Raw genomic sequence first — 25,685 nt, 5'->3', positions numbered from 1 at the left:
CGTCTGCTCTCTTTCTTCTGTAGAAACCAGCATTCTTCTCCCCACACAATGCTGTGAGTGACAAAGTTGGACACGGCATGGAATCCAACCCTCGGATTCACAGCTTTGTTGTCAGAAGGCCTTCAACTATTCATTCCCATCAAACAGCAGCAGAAAGAGACGCTCTGAATATGACGTCATCGAGCTACAGAAAACAAGCGGTTGAAGGACACCTTCCAATTCAACAAGTGGCCGTACAACCTTTTTGAAGGTTGAAATGTGATTGATTGGAGGTTAGGACACCTCAGATCACTCACTGGTAGTCCTGCCATGTCAGGCAAGCTGTTACTTTAGCCAATGGTCTGGCTCAAGCACAGAAGATCTACAGAAACGTACAGTAGATGGCTACAGAACAGGACGGAGACGCTTTAGGTTGTCATAAGTTGCGTACTTATTCAGACAGTTTAAGTTGCAGTTGACCCGTCAGGGGGTCGCAGCTGCAAAAGGAGCTTTTTATAGTTCATTGTAACACATTTGATCACAAATTAAAACCATGCGTGTGTTCCTCGTTCGTGCAGCTCCAAGTCTCTAATGTAAGAAAAAAACACAGATTCCAGGGTAATGATGTACTTAAAATGGTTTATTGTTTTAAAAACTCTTTGAAAAGCAGTATCAACAAGCACTTCCCCGTATAAAAAAATCCCTTGTAACACAACAGTGCAGTTCTACAGCTCTGAACCACTTTCAGCAAGAGGAAGGGTAAAGTCTTCTTCAAACACAAACCAGTGGTAATCAAATAATTGCTTTGTTTTTTTTTCACAGACACAGAAAAGACTAACTAAAACATAAATAAGAAAATCATACTCCAAATGAGATTATATATTACATACATACTCCGCTTTGCAGAAATGTAATTTGTTTTTAAATGTATAATCCAACGCAATATTTTAGCAACACAATGTTCATAATATTTATGACGTTTGTATTACATCTTATAGTTCCAGATTGTTTTATGTTAATATTTTAATATTGTTAAAAACATGATTAAATATTTTCTGGTACATTTTCCTGCCAAAATTTTTCACATTTTGAAAGTTTTGAATTTTGATAGTTGTGTGAAATATTCAAATTATCCACCGCATAAGACAAATCATCAGTTGAAACAAAGTAGCGCATATGATATTTGGTAATATGCTATGACCCCTAAAATGTATGCTAGAAAACATCATTACAGTGCAAGTCAGATTATTGTGAATTCCCAAGATTATATGGTTCACAACCTCTTATGTACAAACAACGCACTCAGAAAACACAAACACTCTGTTTGAAAATAAAATGAAACATTCTCTAATGCTAACAAAGTCAAACAGGATAAATTACAGTGTATTTTGCCTCCATAAAACATTATTTAGTTAGTTATATTAAAGCGTCAACAGTATACAAACGATCCTCGACATTGTCCTGATTATATAAAGAAATGTTTTTCCAATGATGCAACTGTCCCAGATGTTTAAGCTATTCCATTGTATTTATCACATTACAGAATATAATAGTTATGGCTGTAACCAAACATAACTCAGTATGTCAGTATCTTAGTGCATGTTTTTGCAGGTTATGTTTAACAGTTAGTCTTTGGTATGGACATAAGGCTCAGAAACCAAAACCTTCAGGGAGCAAACGTCATTCTCATCTCATCAGGGTGCATGACTTCTTCACACACAGCTCTTCATCAGTGCACAAAAGGACTTTCATATATGACCAGTGATTTCATAAATCACTAAGGCCACGCAGTTAAACACGTTCCTCTATTATTAAAATTAAAATTGGTGCATTTATGTAAAGAAATACAAGCATTTCAGATTGTCAGTGCGGTATGAGTGCTACATTAGAAGAAAAAAGTATTCAAGTTTTTTGAAACAAGGAGTTCAGTTTTGCAGTTTAAAGAATTTACTCAAGCCTTTATTAGATAAAAACCTTCACCTTTGAATTAAAGAAGGTATGTGCAAACAATACAAAATGCATTTTCTGAATTCTAAGGGAAATTGTTATTAATATTTGTCCCATAACTTTTCTGTTACAAAGAATCATAGTCTCAAAGTGCAGGAACCCCACATTTATGGGGTTTAGTTTAATTTTTATCAAATGGTTTCTTTAATTGATTCTTTCCATTTTGATCTACAGGTAGTCAAGAGCAGACCCCTTGTGCTGGTTTTATTAATATCTCTATGGACTTAACAGTTTACAAAGAAATGCTTTTCCCATTTAAATAAAAGATCTTCATTAGAGTTTCTGCTACTTTAAAGTTCAACACAATTTCTCATTTTTTTCCAACGTTTGAAAAGTGTGGCTCTAAAACCAAAAACAAGCAAAAGGTCTAATTCTACTATTGATATCATCAAGTATTCTGAGCTGTGTATTGAGACGTTTGATTCTAAGGGTGACTAAGACATTAGAGATTCTCTCAGTTGACTCTTTAAATTCAGAGAGGCACAGAGTGCGATGACTGTCACGAAAAAATGAACAATATTTCAAAGCTTGAAAATGTGGAAAGTGATCACTTTCTTTTAGGAATTAGTTAGACTTCAAGTGTTACTGTACTCCATCAAACTATTTTATGCTCTATGCAAACTCCAGTAGATCATAAGAATATATCAAATAGATTTCTAGGGGTGAATTAGGCCCTCAAGCATGTCTTGTTAATATCTTTTTCAGCAATAGAAAATCTACATAAAGTAGACTGATGCCTAATGCTTCTGCAAAGATAACTTGATACATTTTTTTCAATCCACACACAAATGTTGCAAATGTGAGACACATTATTAGTTCAGCAGACATATTTTACATTATGATTTTGTTAAGAGTTTGACATAATGATATCAAGAAATAGTTTAGTAAAAGTCTTGGTTCTTTACATTAAGAGATCCATGACTCAGTTGTGATTTCTTTAAAAGATCTAAAAGATTTTTTGGGTATGGTAACTTTTCTTAACTTGTTGTAAATGCTCTTGATCAAACAATGTGAGGCAATATCCTCTGATTAAATGAAAATGACCAGCATTTTAATCAGATATCTGCAGCGCCATTGCAGCTCCGTCTGGCACTTTTAAACTAGAAAAAACATAAATACGTCCAGAGTTGCATTATAAAGTGTAAACACCTGAAGATAAATAGACACACGCAAAACAGAGGTTAACATGTTCAACATGACCTAAAAAAGCTCTAACTCATCAACCCAACAGTTGGATGATCTTTGCTTTCCAGCCAATCAAGTCCACTTGAATGTGCTGTGTCGCTGGTAATTTGCTGAAACAGCACATCATTCACAAACTCCTCCTCTGCGGCCGGGTGTTGATATTGCCCTTGGTGCTGGTTGGGGTCAAACAGAAGGTCTGTGTCCAATGCGTTAAGGTCATTGATACTACTGGAGAGCTCCGATGTCATTCTGATTTCACAAGGGAAATCCACTGTGCCCGCAGTTAGCTCGGACACCGGGTCCATGAGCTGACTGCCAGCGGTAAGGCTGTTGTCTGCCAGGAGCTCTTTCACAGTGCTGCTGAAATCCAACTGCTGCTGCAGTTCTTCTTGATGCTGCTGTGAGCTCAACGTTAACAACATAGACTGGGCTTGTTGTAGATGCTGCTCTCTAGAAGCAGATTGCACTTGGCTGTCAGCTATTGAGAGCATCATTTGTTCATTAATGGCATTTTCGATGAGATCATTCTGCCTCTGCAAGCTGCATCTGCTGGTGGAGTCAGAGGTCATCAGGCTGAACTGGTGGTCACTGCAGGAGAGGCTGGGGTCGGACTCGAGGATCTGGGTGAGGTTCATGCGTGCAGTGTAGCTGGAGGATAAATGATTGATGCCCAGCCCCCGAACACTGTCGTCGTGGTCCCCATCCAGCTTGCTCAGAAGGACATTAGAGATGTTTTTGCTGTTGTAGTGTTGTCCCGGCGTGGGCCCGACCTCAGTTTGCATCATGATGTTGAGCGGTACAGAATGGCTCCTCTGCGCCATGCTGTTCACCCCAAAACTTGTCTGGCCGTGGGCAAAGATGTTCAACATCTCTGGGGTCACAGGAGAGTTAAAAGGGGACGCGACTGAACGGGGGACATGGGGAAGGTTCCTCTGATGCACAGCAGGACTTACACTGCGACATCGAAAAGGAGTAGAAGGGGTGTTGTTAGATTTGTTATCCAGAGGCGCCGGCACAGCGAAGCCCTCCTGCTTGCCCATGTTAGCGCCCTGCTGCTGCACGGGCGAGATGGGAGTCAAGCGCCCCAAATGGCTGTCGTGGTGCCGTGCGTGAGGGACGGCGAAAGCGTGAGGTTTTTGGAAGTGGTCACCTATTAGGCTTTGGTAGCTGGGGAGGATTGCTTTGTTTAAGCCTCCGTTGCTGCTGTTGTAACTGTTGCTCATCCACTCCAGCCTGGTCTTGTCCGGGTGGGTTGCCATCGGCCTCTGCATGGGCTTGACTGGACTGCTGGAGATGGTGCTGCCGTCGTGGAAACCAGTGATGCTGGAGTTGGAGATGGGCGTAAAAGCAAACGGGTTTCTGCACTCCACTGGACTGGGAGGCACGGTGCTGCTGCAGTTGGAGTGGGGAGTGCCAACTGGTGTGTGTCGGCTGCTCCCCAGTGCGCTCTCCACTGGGGTTGTGGAGGCGATTCGGGAGAATGGGCTCTCGCTGGTAAAGCCTTGGATCCCTCCCATCATTTCGGATGTGGGTGTGGGAGTTGGAGTAGGTGTTTGTGTTGGAGTATGGATCGGGTTGCTGCGGCAGTTTGCCACGTGATGGTAAGAAGTCATGGTTTGGTTGTTAGACATTGCGTTGTCTGGCATCACGGCCTGTTGGCCCTGCAGTGTGGCACCGCCTCCAAATTCCTGCAGGTTGTTAAGCTTCATCTGCTCCTCCATTTGCACCAGCTCCTCCACAATGCTGTCCTGAGTCACATCATCGTCCAAGGTGAAGTAGTCTGTATCCGTCTGCATGGAAAGCTGGTTCGACGATGAAGCTGGATTAGGATTCAAAAAGCCTAAGGGGGTAGTAACAGGAATAGACAAAGGATAGGTATGTTGTTGAGCTTGTTCCAGGCTCCCTGTGGCTGAACTCCTAACATCACCCACACCCGAATGTGTTTGGTGGCTGGGGTTATTAGGTACGCCATGTGCTGAGGTGCAAGTTTCCATAACAGTGGACATGCATTTTCTCTGTACTGAGCTCTGTGTTTTGGCAACAGAGTAGAAGCCGCTGCATCTGACAGAGGAAGTGCAGGGTGCGTGGACGTGAGCGCATGGGAGATTGATCATTTTTGTCTCTATCTCTCTGGCAGCAGGTGCACTTTCAGGTCTAGTTGGGGCTCCTTGCCTGAGAATGTCACCGACAACGTTTCTAATCCCATATCCATAACCAGCAGCGCCCTCTATTGGCTGCTGGGGTATAAAAGCCCTTTTGATGGGGGAAAAGTCTGGACTGTGGCCTGAACGTTTCCTGAGGCTCTTAGCGGGCAGGAAACCATCCTTTACTGATATTAGACTGCTGCTTCCCCCAAATGAAGGTGGTGTGCTGGTGTTCAGTGAAGAAACAACGCTGGTGTTTTCAGTGGAGGGAGTTAAGTACAGAGCCCTTGTATTATTAGCGCCATCATTGACCGTTGCCACAGTGTTAGAGCTTGTAGAGAAAACTCCATTGCAATTAGTGAGGGATGTGTCCTCCACGCCCAAGAAGCCTTTAGACTGAGGTATGGGCACACTGGCAGCCCTCTGTAATGCCCCTCCAGGCCTATTTGCCATTGGCTCTTGAGGGAATAAAACAGCACCAGGAGTTTGCATTTGGCTGTATTCATGTATAGCTTCAACTTCCATTTCAACATCGATGCTTTGAGTGTTAAGAGTCTGCCCGGAAACGGAGAAAGGGGTCAGATTGGGGACCGCAGAGGTACTCCTCATGCTTTGATTGGAACGGATGTCTTCTGCAACCGTAGTACAACTAATGCCCGCGGAGGCCGGCCGCAGAGTGGCGTTTGCGGGGGAAGTGGTCATATTGCAGCTGTTGGGTGCGAGTGAGACGGCTTTCATCTGGACCAAACTGACCGGGCTGACATGACATGTGGTCATCACGGTCTTGACGGGGCTCCTGCCGATGATCATTGTGGAGGGCGAGCGCAAAGTGATAGCAGTCGTGGCCACGGGTTTTGGCAGGATTTGAGCATAGCGCTGCCGAGCTGTGCGTTCTCCCACTGGACTGGTTAGAATATTTTGTGGGGTTTTGGGGTTCGGTTTCACTGTCTGGACTGGCTGAGTTAGCATTTGGATGTTAATAGGCAGCATTTTGCTCTCTACGGCTCCCATCGGGCTCGGGGACAACAGCTGCCTGCTTCTTTGTACCTGCAGGGAATGAAGGTATTTCAGAAAGTGCTATCAGTGTTGCACAACGTGTATTGTTTTTATTCATGAATACCATCCGTTCTCATTGAGGTGTTCCCATGAATGTACTTTTTTTGTAAATTTTTGTTTTGTTTTGTAATATTAGTTCGGATTTACAAAAATTGGTTTTTGTATTTAGTTCATATGTGAGGGCATTATGTTGTATGTAAGTGGATAACACATTAACCCTACTGTTATGGTGAATTTATTAGAAATAAATCTGTTTTGACTAACCATGGGTTTTCATAAAAGTGGTGCTTTACATTCATATCAGAAATGCATTGGTGAGATTACTTATATGATATCATAACTAATTAACAGATAATATTTGTACCACTTTATTTAGATTTACTCTGCAGTGTGGCAAATACAAAAGATGGAAGAAGTTTCCCACAACAGTGTAATCTACAGTACCTGAATGAAACTGAATGAGAAAATGTTTCCAAACTTTTGACTGATGGCGTACATGCTGCTGGGAGTGCTGCTCTCTCACCGTGACGGGGCTCGGGACGGCAGAGACCACGATGCCGATGGCCGGCTGAGGTGACGGAGGGGTTGGGCTGGGACATGGGACACTATCATCTGCCCTCTTGGTTTGTCCCTCCCCAGGTAAAGGAGAGTACAGCTTCTGCTCTTGTTGTTTCCTCTGGATCTTCCTCTGGAGCTGCTGCTTCGCATCAACAGACGGTGAGGAAAGGGTGGTCACATGAGGCTGGAAGGAGTGAGCCTCCGCAGTGAGGAGGAACGCCGAACCCGTCTGTGGAGGCTTAACCTCTAAGGAAAAACAAAAATCAGTAGAGATGCATCATTCAATTATTAAAAGGTATATTTTATAATAATAATAACAATTCATTGAAAAATATCCAGACGTATTGTCTTTAATACTAAACGTTCATGTAGTTAAAAAAGTGTCTATGCAATAAATACATTTATAAAACGTTAACACAATAATGAGTACAAGACCCAGGGGCTAAGATACAAACACCCACCAGATACCAAGAAGACACAGTTAAAATGAAACAAAACATACATTTGTTAATAATGCAATTAATGCAATAATTACTATTACTTAATGCACGTAATACAACCAGCGTCGTGAATTCATGAATTAAGTCATCTAGTGTGATTTAAATGCAAATGCATTTGGCTTTAAAAATGTCAGCAATTGTTTCCATAATACTGAAAGTTATTGGTACCCTGTCTCTCGCCGGATGCTTGGATTGACTCCAACCCCCCCTGGGGGATTGACTGAAAGATTTGTTTTTCTTCATATCTAATGCAATATACGCAAATGCTTTAACAGAGACTCGAGAAAATCTGAAAAAGTGTGAGGTACTTTAAAAATACAGCTGTCCTCATGAAAAAAAAGCTTTAACTGACATAAAAGAGCACTAGCAAGTAGCCGCCTGAAGATGCCACAGTTGACCTGTTTTTGCACAGGTGGCAGAAGGCCGACTTAAGAGAGCGTCTGACCTGTTGCAGAGCCGCTGACGATAGTGAGAGCAGCCAGGGACTTATTGCTGATGTAATGGCTGTCGATCAGGAAGCGAGCCAAGTCTTCCACGGCATCAAACTGGCGTTTCAGCACCTTCTGGGCCCACTCACACACCAGATCACAGGCTGCAAATCGCACATCTTCCTTTATGTTACTCAGCTGGCTCGAGGACTCTAAGACATCACACTGGAGCTGCACACAAAAGATTTGTGTCTTTACATTTATAAATGATACATTGCATGACAGGATTTAAGGGGATCTCCGTCGTTCTTACCCCATCCCCTGTTTTATGGAGGTCCAAAGAGGGTAAAGATGGCATTTGAACAAAGGGCCTCTTCCTCAGTCCACTGTAGCAATATGTAAGCTGGTGTTAAGATCAAAAACATGTGATTCCAACATCTGCACTAATGACATGAACTACGGTTCATGTCATTTTTTTCAGTTTAGGTTCAAGTTTGGATTTTAAAAAGAAAATAATTGGACAATTAATTTTCCCAAACTCATTCATCAATTTTCAGTTCAACAAAAAATAAAGATTTTAGATTTGTTCTGAAAACAAGAAAATTCATGCTTAATGTTGAATATTCAAGAGTTTCCAATATTGTAATTACTGCAGTAAATCTACTTTAACTTAATATGTATTTAATATTTTGAGGTCATTTCAATTAGTGCTTATTTTCAAATGGCCCTTGTGTCATGAAGGTTAAGACCATGGTCTCTCCCCCGTTGGCCTCTGTATTATGCTCCCGCTTCCGAGGAAGGGGAGTTTATTTCATTTCTCATCTATATTTAGAGAGCTTATGAACTGCAGGAGCAGATGGTCTCTGGTCATAGACAGACCTTTACAATCCATTCCACAGAAGGATATTTTGATTTTCCCCTCATGCCGAGTCGACGCGCCTTCATGTTCGGGAAGACATTTTTCATAATTTTTCCAAAATCTGCAGCACTCAGTGGGTGGTAGTTGAGATTGTCACAGAAGCTCCTAAAAGACATAACAGACAGAATAAATGAAATCACAGAGAAATTTCCATTTACATAATTTAAGTACCAACCATATCTTCTTACAAAGTTAATCTAGCATCAGTCTCTCTTTGCTGCATTTTGTTTGTTGGTATAATTTGGCTTATATTAATAAGAATATCGGAGTGAGACAAAATACCTTTAAAATGTATCCTGGTCCCTAACTCTGAAGTCCAAGCTGACATAGCAGCCTGCAGTTCATCCTTACATCCAACTGCGTCACTGTCGTGCCATATGACACTGCCGCTGGACGCAGGAACAGATTTGCGCCACGGCTCATTATTTCCATCATCAACTTGAGAATCGTTCAGTTTTCTGAACAAATGAGCCATCTTGCTTCTTTCTCGTGGTGGTGAGAGTTGCACATTGAAAGTACCAAATAGGTCGGCTGTGGCGAGAGTGTAAAGTGAGCCACAGCCGGCAAAACGACAGCAATTGGGTAATTTTCCACCATTTAAACGGTAAAACATTATTTTGTGCACTGTTTAAGATGGGTACTCAGTGTTAGAAAGTTCAGGTACTGGAATCGGTTATAGGAAGCAAAAGAAATTTAAAATACGTCTAAATTTACATTTCTGTGTTATGGTTGCTTAACATAAAGCGAGCGTCATTTTAAAATGTTCTTTTTTACAGAATTTCATTTCAGTACTTCCATTTGAAAAAGTTTGTGTCAGATAGGATTGTTTGTAGAAAACCAAATGTTTTTTGCTTAGAAGTGAAGCACATAACGCCTCTTTAAACCATTTTCATCTGTCTGTCCTAAAGGCGCCAATACTTCTGGAGGGCACTGTATTTCTGATCTATGTAGAGTTAAAAAGAAAGTTACACAACACTGTCAGAGCATTTCAATGGCCCTCAGACTTTCCATTCTAATATTACCAACACATGGTGCTCTCTGTGATTCCCATGCCTGCTGCGTCTATTTATACTGTCGCTTCAGCCGCCAGTAATTTAGAAGAGAAAGAATCTCCACCCGGGGACAATAATGAAACAGATTGCAATACATATTGGAGTCTAAAGATAAGAATATAATCTGATTTAGTCTCTGTGAGTTATACATTTTATTTCTTTTGTAACAATTTATATGAGAATAAAACCCCAGTTGTCACGTACTTGTATTCATCATAGACCTCCTGTTTGGGAAGAGATGTCTCTGGGTATTCCTCTAAATGATGGCGGATCCAGTTGATCGCATGCATCTGCTGTGTTCGGCTTGAGGAGAGGGCGCTCTGGTCACTGAGGGAAGAAGTTGACCATTGATTGATTGTTTGATAAATGACGAAGCAGAAGAACAACACTCTCAGGTGTCTGTCACCTCTTTGAGTCCTGAGAGATCATCCTCAGCGACGATGACCTAGTTTTGTCTGTGTGTGTCATTGTTATTTTACCATTCTTTATCATCCACCTACTAAACCTTTTAAATACCAAAACGCTGTTTTGCACTTCATCAACTGTATATTTTTCTATAACTACTGTGAGAAAGCAGGTGTCTTCTTACCTTTTATCAATGCAACTGCTTGGACCAGAAGGCAACTTAAGGTAGAGGTATAGTTTTTCAATGTCTGAGAACTTCTCCACATCCAGCTGTAGAAATAAAGGAAAAAAGAACATAGCCTTTATTTTTTATGTGGCCTTTCTATTCATCAGTGTGAAGAGCTTTCCTGCAATGGATTTATTTAGAAGGAGAGGTTGTCCTGCTACACCTGCGGAGCCTTTAGTTAATGGACTGCTAAGAAATGTTGTCTAGACATTCATGATCCCCAGAAGATGAGGGATTTTGCCACCAGCAGGTTCACATTTGTGGTTTTCAGTTCATCAACAACAATCAGATGCTTTAAAATGAAATCCGAGACTCACATGAAACCTTTAACACGAAGGACAATAACTGTGGAAAGCCTGCAACTTTTTCCCAGCTGTACTTTGTGTTAAATGCTGGTAAGCACATGTTGGCATGCCAACACGCCCAACTGTAAGAAGGTGACCATGGTAGACATTACACCTGTTAACCTTATCGTTGTGATGAATTTGTCTCCCAGACTCCAACGAGTAGCTCTCGAGCTCCCTGTGTGAATGATTATGAGGTTTAATTTGACGCTGTGACATCAGGCGGCGTTGGCCGATCAGCATGTCTTATCAATGACAGCATAAAATAACAATAGACAAAGTCAAAACATGTCGGTTTTATTTCCAAGTGGAATATAAGAAGGCCTTCACATTTGGCAAGATTGAAGTAGAGGCAATGATTGAGGTATTGTGTTAATATGTTATATGATGTATATTTCGTTTTACATTTTTTTTATTATTGTATTGCAATGTTGGGGAGGGCGGGATCTAAGCATTTCATTGCATAACTTGTTATTGTAATGACAAATAAACACCCTTGAACCTTGAACCTTGAACCTTGGTGACTGAAATGTTTTTAAAGGACCATAAAAGTAAATTATCTCTGCTATTAGCCATGAACAATCTAGGTGTTCCCAGTAGCACTTATTTTGTCAAATTATCTCTCAAGAGTTAAACAATTGGAAACCCCTACAGTAGGCTGTTAGGTCTCCTCATTGACACAGCTCAATAGTGTCGGCCTTTCAGATAGTCAAGAGAAAATGATGATCCTGTCCTATTCTCAGTCAAATGTAACAGTAGGAACACAAACAGTAGTAACACGTACGTCCAACACAGGTAACTTAACATATTCAAGCTTGATTCTGTCATGTGATGTACTCTCCTGTAATTCAAATTATCTTGAGTGAATACACTCTACACTATTTCAATCAAGAGGATGGGAACCCTTAACATCATGTATTCTCCTTTACTGACCTTCACAAACCAAAATGATTCATTTGCTTTAATAAATCATCGGGGCTGAACTGTTAGCCTTCTATCAAAGATGTGTGCCAACTAAATATCATCGGCACGGTCTGGAGCTACAAGAGTAAGACACTTGTATCGCCGCTCTTCAAAGAAGAAAAAGACCATGATGTCAGAAGAAGAAAGAGCAGTTTAAACCCTGTTGGTTTAGTTGGCAGCGGACAACATTGTTGAACACAAAGCCATGCTCCAAACATCTGGGAAGGATGTCACCTCCCTTGAAAGTATTCTTTTTTTAATTTAGTTTTCCTTTGAAAATGTTCAACAGAAAACAGTCATGAAAGTTAAAGTGGAACAAATACCACCACAAAGTGATTTCTATTCACTGCAAGCATAAAGTAGTTGTTTGTAGTAATATGCTGTATTCTTATAGCTGTACAGTTGGTGAGAGCAAGGAGAGATCAGGAGGGAGAGTGGAGGATGACGACACTGGGTTACACAAGGTCACAATACATTTTTGACTTTCTTTTTTTGAAAGGCTATAGAAGGATGAGGGTAGATGAATCAGTCTGTATTAACAACTACATGACATGACACATTATATATAGAGTTTTACGTAAGGGCTCCCAAAGTCCTGGCCAACATTTACTAGCCTTGGCTCCATAAATGTTTTATTAAAGGCTGAAACATTATCCTTGGATATTCTGCTGGTATTCTATGGTATGTTTGACTCATTATAACTTTACTTACATTTACAATTATATGTGTTCAAAACATTATTGATTATAATAGATTATTAGAATAATCATAATATTATTATTATTAATAGATTATTATAGACATCAAAAACATTATTGATATAAAAACTAAAATCTCGGTAAATGTGATGATTTGCTGTTTCATAAATACATTTTGGTTTTGAAAAAAAGACAATGAAAACATAATTTAAAAGAACATCACTTTGCCTCTTTTGCCTCTCTTTTTTATTACTTTTTGAGATGATTTAACTAAAACGAAGAAACACATTTTGTGAGTTAAATCAAGTCAATGAAACTCACCAGAATTGTTTCCACTTTCGATTGAACCGATTTACTGCAAAACAGAGACAAAGCATGAATTAGTATCAAGCCTATGTAACATGAACGCTTGTGTCTAAAGTGTATTTATTTATAAAGCAGAGGAATGTTTGGCATGAGACAACCCTCCCTCCAGCATCTCTCAGATCATGTATCCCAGGACTAGGAACACATGTCACATGTAAAAAAGAGGGAGAGAGGCGGCCACTATGGCAACATTGTCTCTGACATTATATCAAGAGTCAGTAGATCTATTATATGTATAGGACACACACACACGTATATATCTCTTAAAGTATAAACTTGATTTTTTTAATGGACTCTCAACCTTAAATAATGTGTATTTATTGTATATTCTACAATTGAAGGAGGACTGTACTTTCCATGCTGTTCAGACAAAGGTTTCAGAACAAATGAAATACATTAGAGAACTTATTCATGCAAAGACAAGCGGTAGAAGATTTAAACCAATAATTAATAACTCAGGTTCAAACCAAGACACATGAATTCAACTTCTCCGGGTCTAAATCCTCATCTGCGGACAGGTCAGGTTGTGTCGACTGTCACCTGGCCCCACAAGACAGGTCACAATCAGATTTGTTATAGGCCACCACAAGAACAGTTCACCTTAATTCACTGTTACTAAGGAGCTACGGATCTCTCAGTGCCGAAAGGCTGACATTAAGCTGTTTGTTAGGCAGATTTACAAGAGATGCCAAGTGACACCTGAGGCTCTGAATCAAAAAATAATTGATAACTTTAAATCAAACTATGTATAATATTCCGGTGTAATTCTGTCTCTGATTGGGTGGCTTAACTGAAAAGCAGCAGGAAAAATAGCAATTCACTATAGTTTATCATTGGGGATGAAAACATTGTGACAGTATAGCTGCAAATGAACCTACTAACCCTGACTAAGACGGTCTCATTCTACCATGAACCACTCAGCCGCTCAAGTCAACATCAATATTTAGGGTCTAATCCTCTTAAAGGTTAAAGATTTAGGGAGCAGGACAAAATTTCCGATATCCCCTTATGTTGTCATGGTGACATGTTTCTGCTGAGGTTTTCCTGCAGACGTTTCACCTCTGAACTGTTGTGCTTTCTAGTAGTTTGACATTAAAATGTTACTTGGGTTCATTCACATTCAGATGAAAAAGGCTTCTCTCAGTCAAAACACAGCCTTAAATAACCCCAACCATACACACTATATGTGCTACCAGTGGTTAACAGAAATTAATTATTTTTCCTAATGTGACACATTTGAACCCCACAACATCATTCAATTAATCAATACAACATTATATCCAACAGATGTATTTGAATACTAACAACAACTTCTATATTATTTATATTATACACAAGTTGTTAAATTGACTAGCTGCATTCATTTAGTTTTAATTCATTTTCCTTTTCCATCATGCAGTGATTCAGTGTTTTTTATTTTATGAGTATTCCTGCTTATTTAAAACTGGTAATTTCATACTCTGAGGTCATTTGTAATCATGTGCTTCTCTCTTTTTTTTGGAAATAGTTATTTGTAGCCTAAAACCAGGGAAAGGGACAGGTGAGCTCAGGGAGCTCTTTTAAATAAACTGGTATGCGAATCATTTGAATAATATCATGGCTATGTCTGGTAGATGTGAGTGGTTTTCAAAAACAGATCTTGGCAATAAACATGTCATTATATTTTTATTTCAAGGGTTACATGAGCGACACACTGGAGCTGTTGGTGTCAGCATGCCGGTGGTGTTTTCACAATGCAAATACAGGACCCTTGAATGTAGATCACCATTACGGTGACAGTAACTTATGTGCCAAACAAATAAATAAGCTAGCAAAAGAAAACAAAGGTCTGAGGTGAAGGATGGAATGAACTTTGCCTTTGCTTAAGTAAAAGAAAAAATACTCTGACAAGTTACGGCCCTTCAGTCGAAATGTTCAATGAGTGAAAGTACTGAAGCAGAATTACTCCATCATATTTATATTATCATGTATTACAATATCAGATTTTTATTTCAGGAGCATTAGGGCTACAGTTGCTAACTTATAAAAGTATATTTTAGTAATTCATGCTCAAACTGTCACTATATCTGCCAAATGTTGTGCTTTTAATTAAAAATAGTCAATGTCGATCAAATAGGAATTAAGATTCTGTTACGGTATGGCCTACTTCTCACCGCAAATGCTTACATATTTTAGAGTACTGTTCCACTGTAACATTATAAGGTCTGCTATGTTAGGTGGGCGGCGCTTGAATTTGGCATTAAATAATTAAAATATGGCGGCAGGGTTACAAACTTGAGGCATCTTTTGAGTTGTTTGAAGTTGCTTTGACTGAACTGAAGCTGCAAATAGAGGAGTAATGTAACAAGACATGTAACTACATAATTCTTCCTGAGTTAATTAATTTAATTACATTGCAACACTGTCTAACTCAACGCCCACCGTAAAAACCAGTCATTGATCACAAGAAGAGCTTTATAGGTTTGTCTGTCAGCTTCCAACCACTACAAACACTTGATCTTTACATGAGTGATTCTAATACTAGTGAACGAATCTAACACTTCTATTCAATATCGCTTCTACCTCAAAGAATTTCAACTGTTTGTATTTCTTACTCAATCAAATGTATCTGACAGGTATATTTTACAGTTTAATATATTGTACATTGATACAAATGATACGCCTATAAAATATATGATGCATTGTTGTTGTTTAACAAAAGCATTGACTTTCACTTGATTAACTATAAATGTATGCTACACGGCAAAATCCGTAGAGTTAATTTTCCGGTGTTAGGTAAAAGTGTTGAAGTGCAGAGTTGAAATCACACTGCGAAAAGATTCAACTCTTACAGGGTCAATTGTACAAAAGAGCTGAGGTCATCATCCAGTGTCAAGATCAGATTCATTTGCAACACTTAGTAGAGTTAAGTTAACTCTTTGATCGGATTGAAATGTAACTGTACAGTGTCACAGTGCCAGGAACCACCGGGTTGTTGGTTCAAATCCTGGCTTACCCATGTACCATGTCAAAGTGTCCCTGAGCAATACACCTAACCCTGAATTACAACCTGGGCTAAAATGTAAACACCATGTGTTAAGAATGCAACATAAGTTGCTTTTGATAAAAGCATCAGCTAAATGATGTTGTATTTAACAAGGAGCAGATTTTTTTTTACACTTATTCCGTTAAATTGTTAACAGTTTGTTGAGTGTTGATTTAACACTAACAAGATTGGGACAATATAAACACCAGCTGAAATGTGCTGTGTACTTACACATTATTTTATTAGATATTCAGACATTAAATATATACTAATCTATTACTTACAAATTTCTGAATTTTTCTTGGTGATTTGTGCGCTATAAGAATACAATACAATTAAATAAAATGTCTGCTCAACAAGTGCGGTGTTTATACTTCATTTTGCAGACATTGCTTTTCACATAGTAGCTAGATATTGATGGAGGAATACTTGTAATTAAGCATTATTACATGTGGTATTACTACTCTTACTTAATACTTTAACCTCTGTGTGATGAGAACAATCATTTAAAAAAAGCCTCAGATCAAATTGTATTAACCTGATAATAATTCCACCCTGAAAATATCCTCGCGTGCACAGCGGTAGTGCGTGAACGCTTCCTCACCAGATGGAGTTGTTGATCCTCAGCTGCAGCGCACTGGCCTCAGCGCCCTGCAGCCCGGTGAGCAGGCCCGGCTGACTCCTCGCCCCGCGCTCCGCGTGCTGCTGGGGGTCCTCCTCGGCCATCACGCTGGGCCTCCGTACGAGCGGGTACTCGACTGGGGGGCGGAGAGGCGCAGACGGTGTGAACTCAGGTCAGACAGCATGGACCGGAGGGCGTCGCGATGCTAATGGGACAGCAGCGCGCATTGTTGTTTTTGTTGTTGTTGTTGTTGTTGTTGTTGTTGATGTTGTTGCCATCCAGTCCGACTCCGACATCGCAAGTATCCAACACTTGATGAATTAAAGACGCTTATCAACTAAAACGACGTGTCGCTGTCAAACGTGACATGGTGCACGGGGTGTAAATAGGAAACGGAGAGCTGCAAGGCACCTAGCTCGTCCCTGCGGCGTGCTCTGCCCTGCGGTGCTCCTCACGTTATGGGACCTCTCTGCGTGTGCATGGTGAGTGTTCGCTGTTCGACATGCGCATGCGCACGAAGACCCGCAGCATTAACAAACAACATGAAAGGAGACGTTACAGAGCACGTTACTATGAATGTCAGTTGAAAAATATGGATGCTATAATTTCGAATAATAGTAAAGTAAAAAATATACAGAAATATAAGGAAAATATTATTGACCAATGATTAATATAATCGTAATACTTTGTGTTGTAATAGAAATCTTGATTATAATAATAATAATAATTACTATTCTGATTTTATGGATTACCAACATAGGGATACAAGCAACTAGGGGGCCCAAACGAGGATGGTTTGTGGTCGTTTGCTAAACTGTACCTTTATTTGAGAATATGTTGCACAATATCCGCAGGCAATATTATCTGAGAACTACTAGTGGTTGGAACTAAGTAGTTTGCACTTAAGTATTTCCATGCTACCTCATATTTCTACTGTACTTTATGTATGGTGCAAATACAAACTACCAAACGGGCAGGAAATAAATATATATATATATACACATTTGGAAAAAAATGAATCGTCAGGCACTTCCTTGCCCCCTTTCAAGCCCAAGCCCTAACCTGTGTTTAAAATCGCCCTTAAATGTCCCCACGAGGCTACCGTACTGTGCACGTTAGTTGCTAAGCGACCTGAGCCGCGTCTTTCCCTAATTTCACAATGGCTGAAAGAAGTTTAGATAAAAAGATCCGACCGTCTCAGTCCGCCGTCTCGCAGGTGTGTAGACTCATTGTTTCAACCAAAACTCTTTTTAGGCCAACAGCAACAGTTGAAATCTAACGATAAATATTTGTTTCCGGACTTGTGTCAACAGTAACTGGAGCTAACGCCAGATTGCTCGTCACGCTACCTCCACTAATATGAGGCCTGGCGAGGTTTAATTGAACTCTTATCAGTTTGATCTCTTTCCAAATACAATAAAAATCAATTTTGAGATAGAGGGAAATAGAATGAGTTGTGTTATGTATATTAACATCACAAATTAAAAGAATGCTCTTGTGTGTTGCCGCAGTGCCAATGCAGCCAAGTTTTTCAGCATCGTCACAATTTACTTTAATTTAATTTTCACAAAACATTTAAGATTTAATGTAAGGAGCCAAATTGTCTGTCTACAGTTCTACAATATGGTGCAACTTTCGTTTGAAGTGCCGTTTGAAGAGTGTCTTTTTTAAAAACTGATCAAATCTATTTGTTGTTAATATAAACATACAGCAAAAACAAACATCCTTTAACTTGTTTTTAAAGAATTGCAGTAGTTGTACCGAGCTGAACATTTAGTAGTTGAAAGAAGAAATTGTAAAGGCTCCCCGTGGAACAATTAAATGCCATTTCTGTTCGGCTGCTAATGCATGGTTAAGGCTGAGATTTAAAGCAAATTATTTAAAATTATAATCCAATGTCATAAAACGTGAAATTTAATATTTGCAAATTGATGTTGCAAAGTCTGCCGCATTGTGTTGTTTATCCCAAGAAACGTCCGTCTTCTAGCAACAAGGCTGTGAGATCCAAGATGGTTGAGGTAAGACCGCAGGCAAAATCTGCCTCTGGTCCCACAAAGAAGCCCTCAGATGACTTTTCTGCTAAGGAACAACAATACAAGTAAGAGCCCCGTTTGAAGCGGAGATCCACTTATTCAGAAAACCATTGAACATGGTGCACATTCTGCTTATGCACTGTTAAAACTCTATTTGACTCAATCGGCACCACTTGATTAAGTCAACAAACCATCTGAGAGGGAAATTCATCATGTTTAACCTCATAAAACAAAAACGTACGTAACATTTTACCACAAGTAAGAGTTAACGTGTCTAAAGTCTGAACTAGATTTTCTATCTATTAAATACGCCATAAGGCACTAATTCTTAGTAAGACTAGTATTACAAAGACGTTTTGTATCTCTTGCAGTCCTGTAGCCCTGGAAATCTTTGTACATGTTAAAATCCACCTATTGTTATTCCCTGTTTATTTCTTTCAGACTCTTAAATGCAGAGCTGGAAGCCAAAACAGCAGACCTAGTAAGACAGGCAGAACAACTTATGGTAAGATATTATCCATGTAATGACATTTTGATGAGTGAAGACTTGCTTTATAAAGTGAATCTAGCTCCTGCTGTTAATCTGATTTTAGAGACAACAGAGTGAAGTTCTATCAAAACCCTTGTCCAACCTCATTCTAACAAACATTGAGGATGAAGACGAGTTAAGGTAATAAATATCTGAGGATCAGATCTTTGGAGGCTTGGGCATGTCACAAGAATGGCTATTAACTTTTTAGTGCATTTTCTTACATTAATTACTGCCTCTATACAGGTCATATACATATTATTTGTTTAGAAGGAAAGAACTTAATTAACATGTTATTATTTCTTAATGTGTGTTTATATGTGTTTATATATACTTCCAACATATATGTCTGTCTATTCACCTACAGGAAAATAAAGCCTCATCGGAGCGCGATGCTGGAGCCTGGTGATAAGGTATCAGTTCTCATTATTATGTTTGTATTTCTTAAAGCTGGAAATACTTTGCTCAACAGATTAGTTTACAATCTGCAAATGCCGTTTCTTTATGCTACAAGCCTACATGTCATTGTGCTGTTTCTAATTGCCATCCCCCCACTTAGGTTGTGGTCAAAAAAAGAGTTACATCAACACCCCACAACATGTGTACAGGAAAACAAAGAAAAGAGCCTCAATGCAAAACAGCGTGAGTTTGAATGGAAATGATGACTCGTTTAGAACCAGTTCAATTTATGATAAAATAACACAGCATTTAATGCATTCTGTTAAAATAAATTCTGCATTAACTTTCCTCATGAGACTGGTAAACGTTTCTACTTTGTTTGCTTCATTTCAGAACACCAACGACATCTCATGTGGCGGATTTAACAGCAGAGGAAGACGCAGATGATTGTTTCCTGGCAAAGACAATAAGGAGCATGGAGGAGAAGATGAACGATAGCATTGTGGTTCATGAAGATGTTGTGGACTATGAGAACAATGCTGGAGACGATGTTGCATCTGGTAATAGTTGTGAAACGTAAACCCAAGTTTTGTTTAATTAACAGTGATGATACATTTTTGCAAATATTTATGAAAAGACATTTCATTTTATCTTTATCTTTGAATTACTCAAATACTCTTAATGTAATATTTCTTTGGGCGGTTGAGTCATTTTTCAGGTGTACAGAAGTCTAACTGTGTTGCTCTGTTTTGTTAAGGCGTTTCAGATGCTCAAATACGAGTTCTGAAAGCAAAACTGCGGATCATGCAAGAAGAACTGGATCAACTCTCATGTGAATATTACAAGAAGGTAATTTGTTGATAGACAAGGATTCAGCGAGCTGCCAGCAAAGGGGGACAGAGCTTAAGTGAAACAGCCACGAGCCTTCTAGACTTGACATGGAACATGTGACTGCTCTTTCAGGATGATGAAAACGCTAAACTTAGTGCAAAAATGAAAGAACTTGAGGATGAACGTGCCAGACTGCAGAAAACTACAAACATCCAGCAGACACAGATTGAAAAGCACCGAGCTTTAGCAGAGGAGTCCGACAAAAAATGTGACGGTTTGCAACTACAAGTGTCTGCATTAGATAAGGTCTGTTCAACATCTATGCTGACAATGTTACACCACTTTCCATTACTCAAGTGCTCATAGAGGACCATTTCGTGGCTTTGTGCTGTGCAGGAAATAGAAAATCTGACTAGATCCCACAAACAAGCAGCGTCCGTCCACGGCACTGTGGAGGTTCGTCTGAACAGAGCTTTGGAAGAGGTGGAGAGGTTGAAGACTCAGCTCAACAAGATGAAACAGATGAACAAGGTTTGGAAATTAGTGCTGACAAACAAACTAATTCATGCTTCATACTGTTAAACGGTTACTGACTTGTGAGCTAACAGTATTCTCTCTAAACTAACCTTATTTCTAAACTGTGTAAATCTAGTGTGCTTTTAAAATGATCGTATGATACACAATACCGCGAATCAAACATTTCATTGTTAAAAAATAACAATCAGAGAATCAAACATTTATTTGAATTCAACAAATATATATTCTCCAATTGCACAGGCTATAGCAGCAAAATGTGTTGTGTGACAGGGGTCATTAATTAAAATTCCAAAGCCATGTTATCATGATGTCATAGTATTATAGTTTATGATCAGAGTATGACTGAAGCAACATTTTTGAGGTCAAATGATAATTGATTCTTTTAGAAGATACAAGCTCCACATTAAGGAGATTGAAACAGGGAGCTCTGTAACATAATAAACTGAAGGTAAATAATAGACCTTCATGATCCAGAGGCTTGTATGTATGTATGGCCGTTCAATGTTAGGCTGCAGAGTTGACACTTAGATATCTGAGGACAACGTGGAATATGGTACTCGAAGAGGGAAGTGCATTTAGCCTCATGGATTCACACGAAGTTTGACTGAATTTTGATATGTATTTTTTTATTGCTTGCAATGGATCTATTAGGTCACGCAAAAGTCAGGCTCTGCTTTACTTCTACTAATTGCATTCTTTTAAATCATTTTGAATAAGGACAAGATAAGCGAAGAACATCACAGTAAAGAACATCTACTTGCTGAAAACAAAATGCTGAAAAAACAGAAAACAGAACTTGTTGTGGGTTTCAAGAAACAGCAGAAGCTGATTGACATTCTCAAAAGACAAAAGGTTTGTGTCTCTCTTTCATACACCCTGTGGATACACACCCTGTTCATAGTTTAATCAATAACCAACTGTTTTTCTTTGTGCAGATGCATTTTGAAGCTGCCAAGCTGTTGTCGTTCACAGAGGACGAGTTCATGAAAGCTCTAGACTGGGGGAAGACTTTGGGTTCCAATTGAATTTAGCCTGAGCAATGTTTCTCTTAATTGTTGTCACTTTAGTCACCAGACAGCCTCAGATCTTTTCTGAAATGATTTGTATAAACATCCTGTCACTCCAGTCTAAATAAAAACATGTGAATTAATAATTTAGTTTTTACTGAATGCTTCACAAGTTTTACCATGAATATAAAATAAAATAACTTTGTGCTCACTAAAAATTATAGTTTACTCAAGCCTCAAACTGACACCTGGTGGCATAGAATGCAATTTACTTATCGCCATCCCAGCCGTCCTCAGAGAGGATATCTGCCTGCCGTGTTTTAAAGTTTTTTCTGAAGTCTTCATCAAAGAGCTCCAGGTCATCTTCACGGAGCAAGCCCTGAAAATAGATACACTCAAGGTCAAACGCTTGTTTAATCTACAGGAGATATGCACTTGTGTAACATTATTTAGGATTCGTACTCATACCTTTGGTAGGTATCCAAGGAGTTTTGTAGCGTGGCGCTTAAGAAGTCGCCGCCTCTCCTCTTCAATTATCTGCCGACGCAGCGCCTCCCTCTCCTGCTCGATTGCTCTTTCTTTAGCCTCCAGTTCCTTGAAGTGAGATCAATGTTGTTATCCAAGCAGGTCATTAAATCTAATCACCCGAGTTCACTTTGTGCTATTCAGAAATGCTACTGGTTGTGATACGTATTATGTTGGGCTACTATCATTAATACACCTTAAGACTGTGCAACTTTTGGACAACTTATCTCCATGATATACCTTGATTGCTGCTACCAGTGGCCTTCCATCATGGAATCCTAGCAGCATGACCTCTGACAGAAAACGTAGAACCTTTTCTTGAGTGGTTCTTACCATGTCGGCTTCGTGCTGCCGTCTTCTGTCCTCTATCAGTCTCTCCACCTCGCGTTTGTGCTCTAGTTGCTTCATGCGCCGTTTTTGGGCGTTCATCTGCTCCAAGCGATCGTCTTCTGAGAACTTGGCCATCATTATTTTCCGGAAGGCCTCCTCCTCCTCTTTCTCGGTCCGCCTTCGCATTTCTTTGAAAGCCATCTGCTGCTGGCAGGTCTGCTGCATCGTCAACCTCAGACGGATTTTCTTCTCCATCTCTTCCTGTTCGATGAATATTTAAAATGATTTGGATGCACCTATATATTCAAACTCTAAGGCACACATGACTGTATTAGATGGAAATTATTAATTAAAAATGCCTTGTACCGTTAATATCCAGTATGTGAAAATAAGTGTGACTAGCTTTGTCTCCACTGTAATTTTAGTATAGTCAGAATTACTTATTATAGATTGTTAAAATAGTGGAACAGTAAATCTAATAATGGTAATACTTACAATGTCTCTTTGCCTGTTAGCCTCTTCCTGTTCTTCTAAATAAAGTTCCTCACGAACTCGCTCCATCTCTTCCCGCTGCTGCCTCTCCTTTTCAATCTTCTCAGACAGCTAGACAATTTTTTAGTCACAAATATTGGCATGTGTCAATTTATGAAAAGATAAAAGTATTGGAATTAGAAAAAAAGTTGTCTCAACTATTTTATGAAGATGCTCTTTTCCACGTTCTCTCTCTTTGATCTTGGCCATCCTGCTCTCCTCCACGTTCTCCCGATGGTTCAGGAACTCCCTGATGCGTTGGTTCTCGGCCTCAGTCTTCTCTTGCTCCATGAGCCTCCACTTGGCCTGCTGTTTCTTGAACTCTTCAATGTGGTGCTGAGTGGCTCTGACCTTCTCCAATTTCAGCTGTCTCTCCCTTAGGAAAACAGCATTATTACTGAATACATCCATCGTACTACCACTGTCGCAACGTTTCCTCTGGAAGAAACAGATGCTAGTTTCAATTTCTATAAGTTCCATGAATACGACATGATCCGTTCTGGAATTTAACAGCCCAGCTCAAGCGTGCACTGTTTAAATCCATAGAATTCAAGTTATTTACGGTGTTTAGCAACAGAAAACATCCCTTGAAGTCCGTAGGAATAAGTGATGAAGGACTCACGTCTGATCTTCTTCGTAAATCTTCCTGACAATCTCATCAATCATGACCTTCTCTTTGAGAAATTCCTCGTATGCCTCTTGTCTCTGGCGCTCCCTCTCCACGAGCTGCTGCTCCAGCTCTCTCTGACACCTCGCCAGCTCCTCGAGTCGTCTCTGTTCCACTTTCTGCTTCTCAACGTCTGCTCGCTCATATTCGCTCTTCATCTTGCGGGCAAAGTCTGCCTCCTCACGCTAATTTCAGAGAAAGAACATACACAGTATCTAGACTGTATTGAATGTTGTGTATTCAGAATTTTGTAAAATCACTTCTTATTAGAAGGATTAGGATTGGTTTTTCTTACTCTGACTTGACTAATTAATTCTGAGTGCATTGGGTTGTGAAAAACTTTGCTCAACAAACTGTTCAAATCATAGTCACAGTTTTCAATCAGAATTACTAACACTGGACCCGTCCCTAGTGGCATTATATGCAAAGAAAAAGTCAGAGTTATTTAAAGGAACAATCCATCTTCTACAATTAGTGTTTCAGGATATTTTTTTGAAATGCTCCATTAGGACGGTGCTCACCATGGTTTCCAATCGCATTACTTCCTGCTCAGCCATTTGTGCAGCCCTTTCCTTATTCAAATATGCAGATTTCAGCTTTGACTCAAGTTCTCGAAGCTCCACGCTGAAAGATATTTAAATAGTTTAAACAATTACAAAAAGTAATGAAGATACTGCAGGATAGAAAAATGATGGTAAAGTGTTGCGTTTGTATATTAACCCAGAATATAAAAGCAAATCCAGGCAATTAAGAAGGACTGCACACCTGTTAATTTTAACAATCTGTCTCATTTTCTCCTCTCTTTGGGTCTCATAGTTGATGCGGGCCAGTTGCTCGTTCAGTCTCTCCTCTTGCTCGAGTTGCTTTTCTCGGTTTATTCTCTCCTCCTCCGCCTGGAAGTAAAGTTTACACGTTGAAAAGACAGCATAGAGTTGGTTAGATCCATGTTTATCAAAAGGTTTGATCAAACAAATTCTAAATGTAAACTATTGTTCAACGAGACACATTCCCCATAGCTTCTTACTGGTAGGTAAAACCTTTTACGAACTAACAGGGGGAAAGTCGGTTAACACGGTCGCCTGTCTAACCGTAACACCTGGCCAATAGAAAAGCAACACACCGTCAGCATTGCGCTCTGCATTTGACTCTCCTGGAGTTCCTCCTGCATTTGCCGCTGGTATCTCCTCCTCTCGAAGCTCTCCTCGGCCCGCAGACCGTCCTTCAGCTGCCTCTCTTTGTCCACACGTTTGACCTCCTGCAGCCTGAGCTGCTCCTGGTTCTCGCGCTGAGACATGAGCCTCTGCTGCTGGCGGCCCATCCAGTGACGACTCTGTCCGCGTGAGACCCACGAGGCACACATGAGAACGACGACTGAATAGTGTGGTAGTCGAGCTGCTTGGTTTGTAGCAGTCAAGCTAACGTTAACTGACGTTACGTGGTTCACGCACTGGCGCCGAGGACTTACCATGAGCGTTTTGCTTTTCGACGATTCAAAAGGATCCCGCCTTCTCTTCTGAACTCCTCTCCACGCTGCAATGTGCGAACAACTTGGGATTAATTTACTTCAGGCTAGTTTCCATTTGTTATGGGCGAGTGGTTAACTTGAAGTGTCGCCGGTTCTCCATCGGTTGTTTGGGGTTTCGTTGTCTCGGTAACGCCACGCTGAGTGCGCTAAGCCAATGAAAAAAGACGATTGACAATGACGTCAGGTCCGGGGAAATATGGACGAATATTGAACGGAAGAAAAAAGGAATGATAATCAGCAATAAACCAATTTAGAAAAATAAAAGATATTTAACGCATTTATAATTTTTTCATA

General features: G+C 39.9%; 3 protein-coding genes across 5 annotated transcripts; 1 reads left to right on the top strand and 2 right to left on the bottom strand.

Annotated features, from left to right (window-relative positions):
- Window positions 1-720: 720 nt before the first annotated feature.
- LOC119196519 (DNA-binding protein RFX7-like) lies at window positions 721-16,596 on the bottom strand. Its single transcript, XM_037452278.2, has 9 exons — window positions 16,460-16,596; window positions 12,786-12,819; window positions 10,418-10,503; window positions 10,033-10,155; window positions 8,765-8,881; window positions 8,171-8,255; window positions 7,875-8,088; window positions 6,895-7,175; window positions 721-6,362 (listed from the first exon to the last, which is right to left on the bottom strand). The coding sequence occupies exons 1-9, from the start codon at window positions 16,579-16,581 to the stop codon at window positions 3,198-3,200; spliced, it is 4,227 nt and encodes a 1,408-aa protein (XP_037308175.2). The 5' UTR covers window positions 16,582-16,596; the 3' UTR covers window positions 721-3,197.
- Window positions 16,514-21,873, top strand: tex9 (testis expressed 9). Of its 3 annotated transcripts, none has more exons than XM_037452385.2 (12): window positions 16,514-16,649; window positions 18,448-18,575; window positions 18,952-19,015; window positions 19,104-19,180; window positions 19,407-19,452; window positions 19,599-19,681; window positions 19,832-19,998; window positions 20,196-20,287; window positions 20,402-20,575; window positions 20,666-20,800; window positions 21,524-21,658; window positions 21,742-21,873. In XM_037452385.2, the coding sequence occupies exons 2-12, from the start codon at window positions 18,487-18,489 to the stop codon at window positions 21,829-21,831; spliced, it is 1,152 nt and encodes a 383-aa protein (XP_037308282.2). In that variant the 5' UTR covers window positions 16,514-16,649; window positions 18,448-18,486; the 3' UTR covers window positions 21,832-21,873. The 3 variants fall into 3 exon arrangements, with proteins under 3 accessions (XP_037308282.2, XP_037308272.2, XP_037308265.2); XM_037452375.2 differs by lacking the exon at window positions 16,514-16,649 and adding an exon at window positions 16,821-16,959; XM_037452368.2 differs by lacking the exon at window positions 16,514-16,649 and adding an exon at window positions 17,585-17,693.
- Window positions 21,874-21,943: 70 nt separating this feature from the next.
- mns1 (meiosis-specific nuclear structural 1) lies at window positions 21,944-25,548 on the bottom strand. The gene is made up of 10 exons (XM_037452343.2): window positions 25,332-25,548; window positions 24,987-25,196; window positions 24,632-24,759; window positions 24,388-24,490; window positions 23,822-24,051; window positions 23,359-23,575; window positions 23,164-23,271; window positions 22,672-22,929; window positions 22,282-22,407; window positions 21,944-22,192 (listed from the first exon to the last, which is right to left on the bottom strand). Exons 1-10 carry the CDS (start codon window positions 25,332-25,334, stop codon window positions 22,082-22,084), a joined length of 1,494 nt encoding a protein of 497 aa, XP_037308240.1. The 5' UTR covers window positions 25,335-25,548; the 3' UTR covers window positions 21,944-22,081.
- Window positions 25,549-25,685: the final 137 nt, after the last annotated feature.

Source organism: Pungitius pungitius, chromosome 4 (genome assembly GCF_949316345.1).
Source record: "Pungitius pungitius chromosome 4, fPunPun2.1, whole genome shotgun sequence".
Classification (NCBI taxonomy): Eukaryota; Metazoa; Chordata; class Actinopteri; order Perciformes; family Gasterosteidae; genus Pungitius; species Pungitius pungitius.
Note: the sequence above shows the minus strand (reverse complement) of the source record. Positions and strands in the feature narration are given on the sequence as shown.

Coding starts and splice junctions, on each gene's coding strand:
- mns1 (XM_037452343.2), bottom strand. Junction 24,491..24,631: donor CAGATTGTTAAAATTAACAG/GTGTGCAGTCCT, acceptor AATATCTTTCAG/CGTGGAGCTTCGAGAACTTG. Junction 24,052..24,387: donor TAATGCGATTGGAAACCATG/GTGAGCACCGTC, acceptor CTCTGAAATTAG/CGTGAGGAGGCAGACTTTGC.
- LOC119196519 (XM_037452278.2), bottom strand. CDS start 16,581: ATGGCCGAGGAGGACCCCCAGCAGCACGCGGAGCGCGGGGCGAGGAGT. Junction 12,820..16,459: donor AGGATCAACAACTCCATCTG/GTGAGGAAGCGT, acceptor TCTGTTTTGCAG/TAAATCGGTTCAATCGAAAG. Junction 8,882..10,032: donor GAGGTCTATGATGAATACAA/GTACGTGACAAC, acceptor TATGTCTTTTAG/GAGCTTCTGTGACAATCTCA.
- tex9 (XM_037452368.2), top strand. CDS start 17,637: ATGGCTGAAAGAAGTTTAGATAAAAAGATCCGACCGTCTCAGTCCGCC. Junction 19,016..19,103: donor GACAGGCAGAACAACTTATG/GTAAGATATTAT, acceptor ATCTGATTTTAG/AGACAACAGAGTGAAGTTCT. Junction 19,999..20,195: donor TGGAGACGATGTTGCATCTG/GTAATAGTTGTG, acceptor TGTTTTGTTAAG/GCGTTTCAGATGCTCAAATA.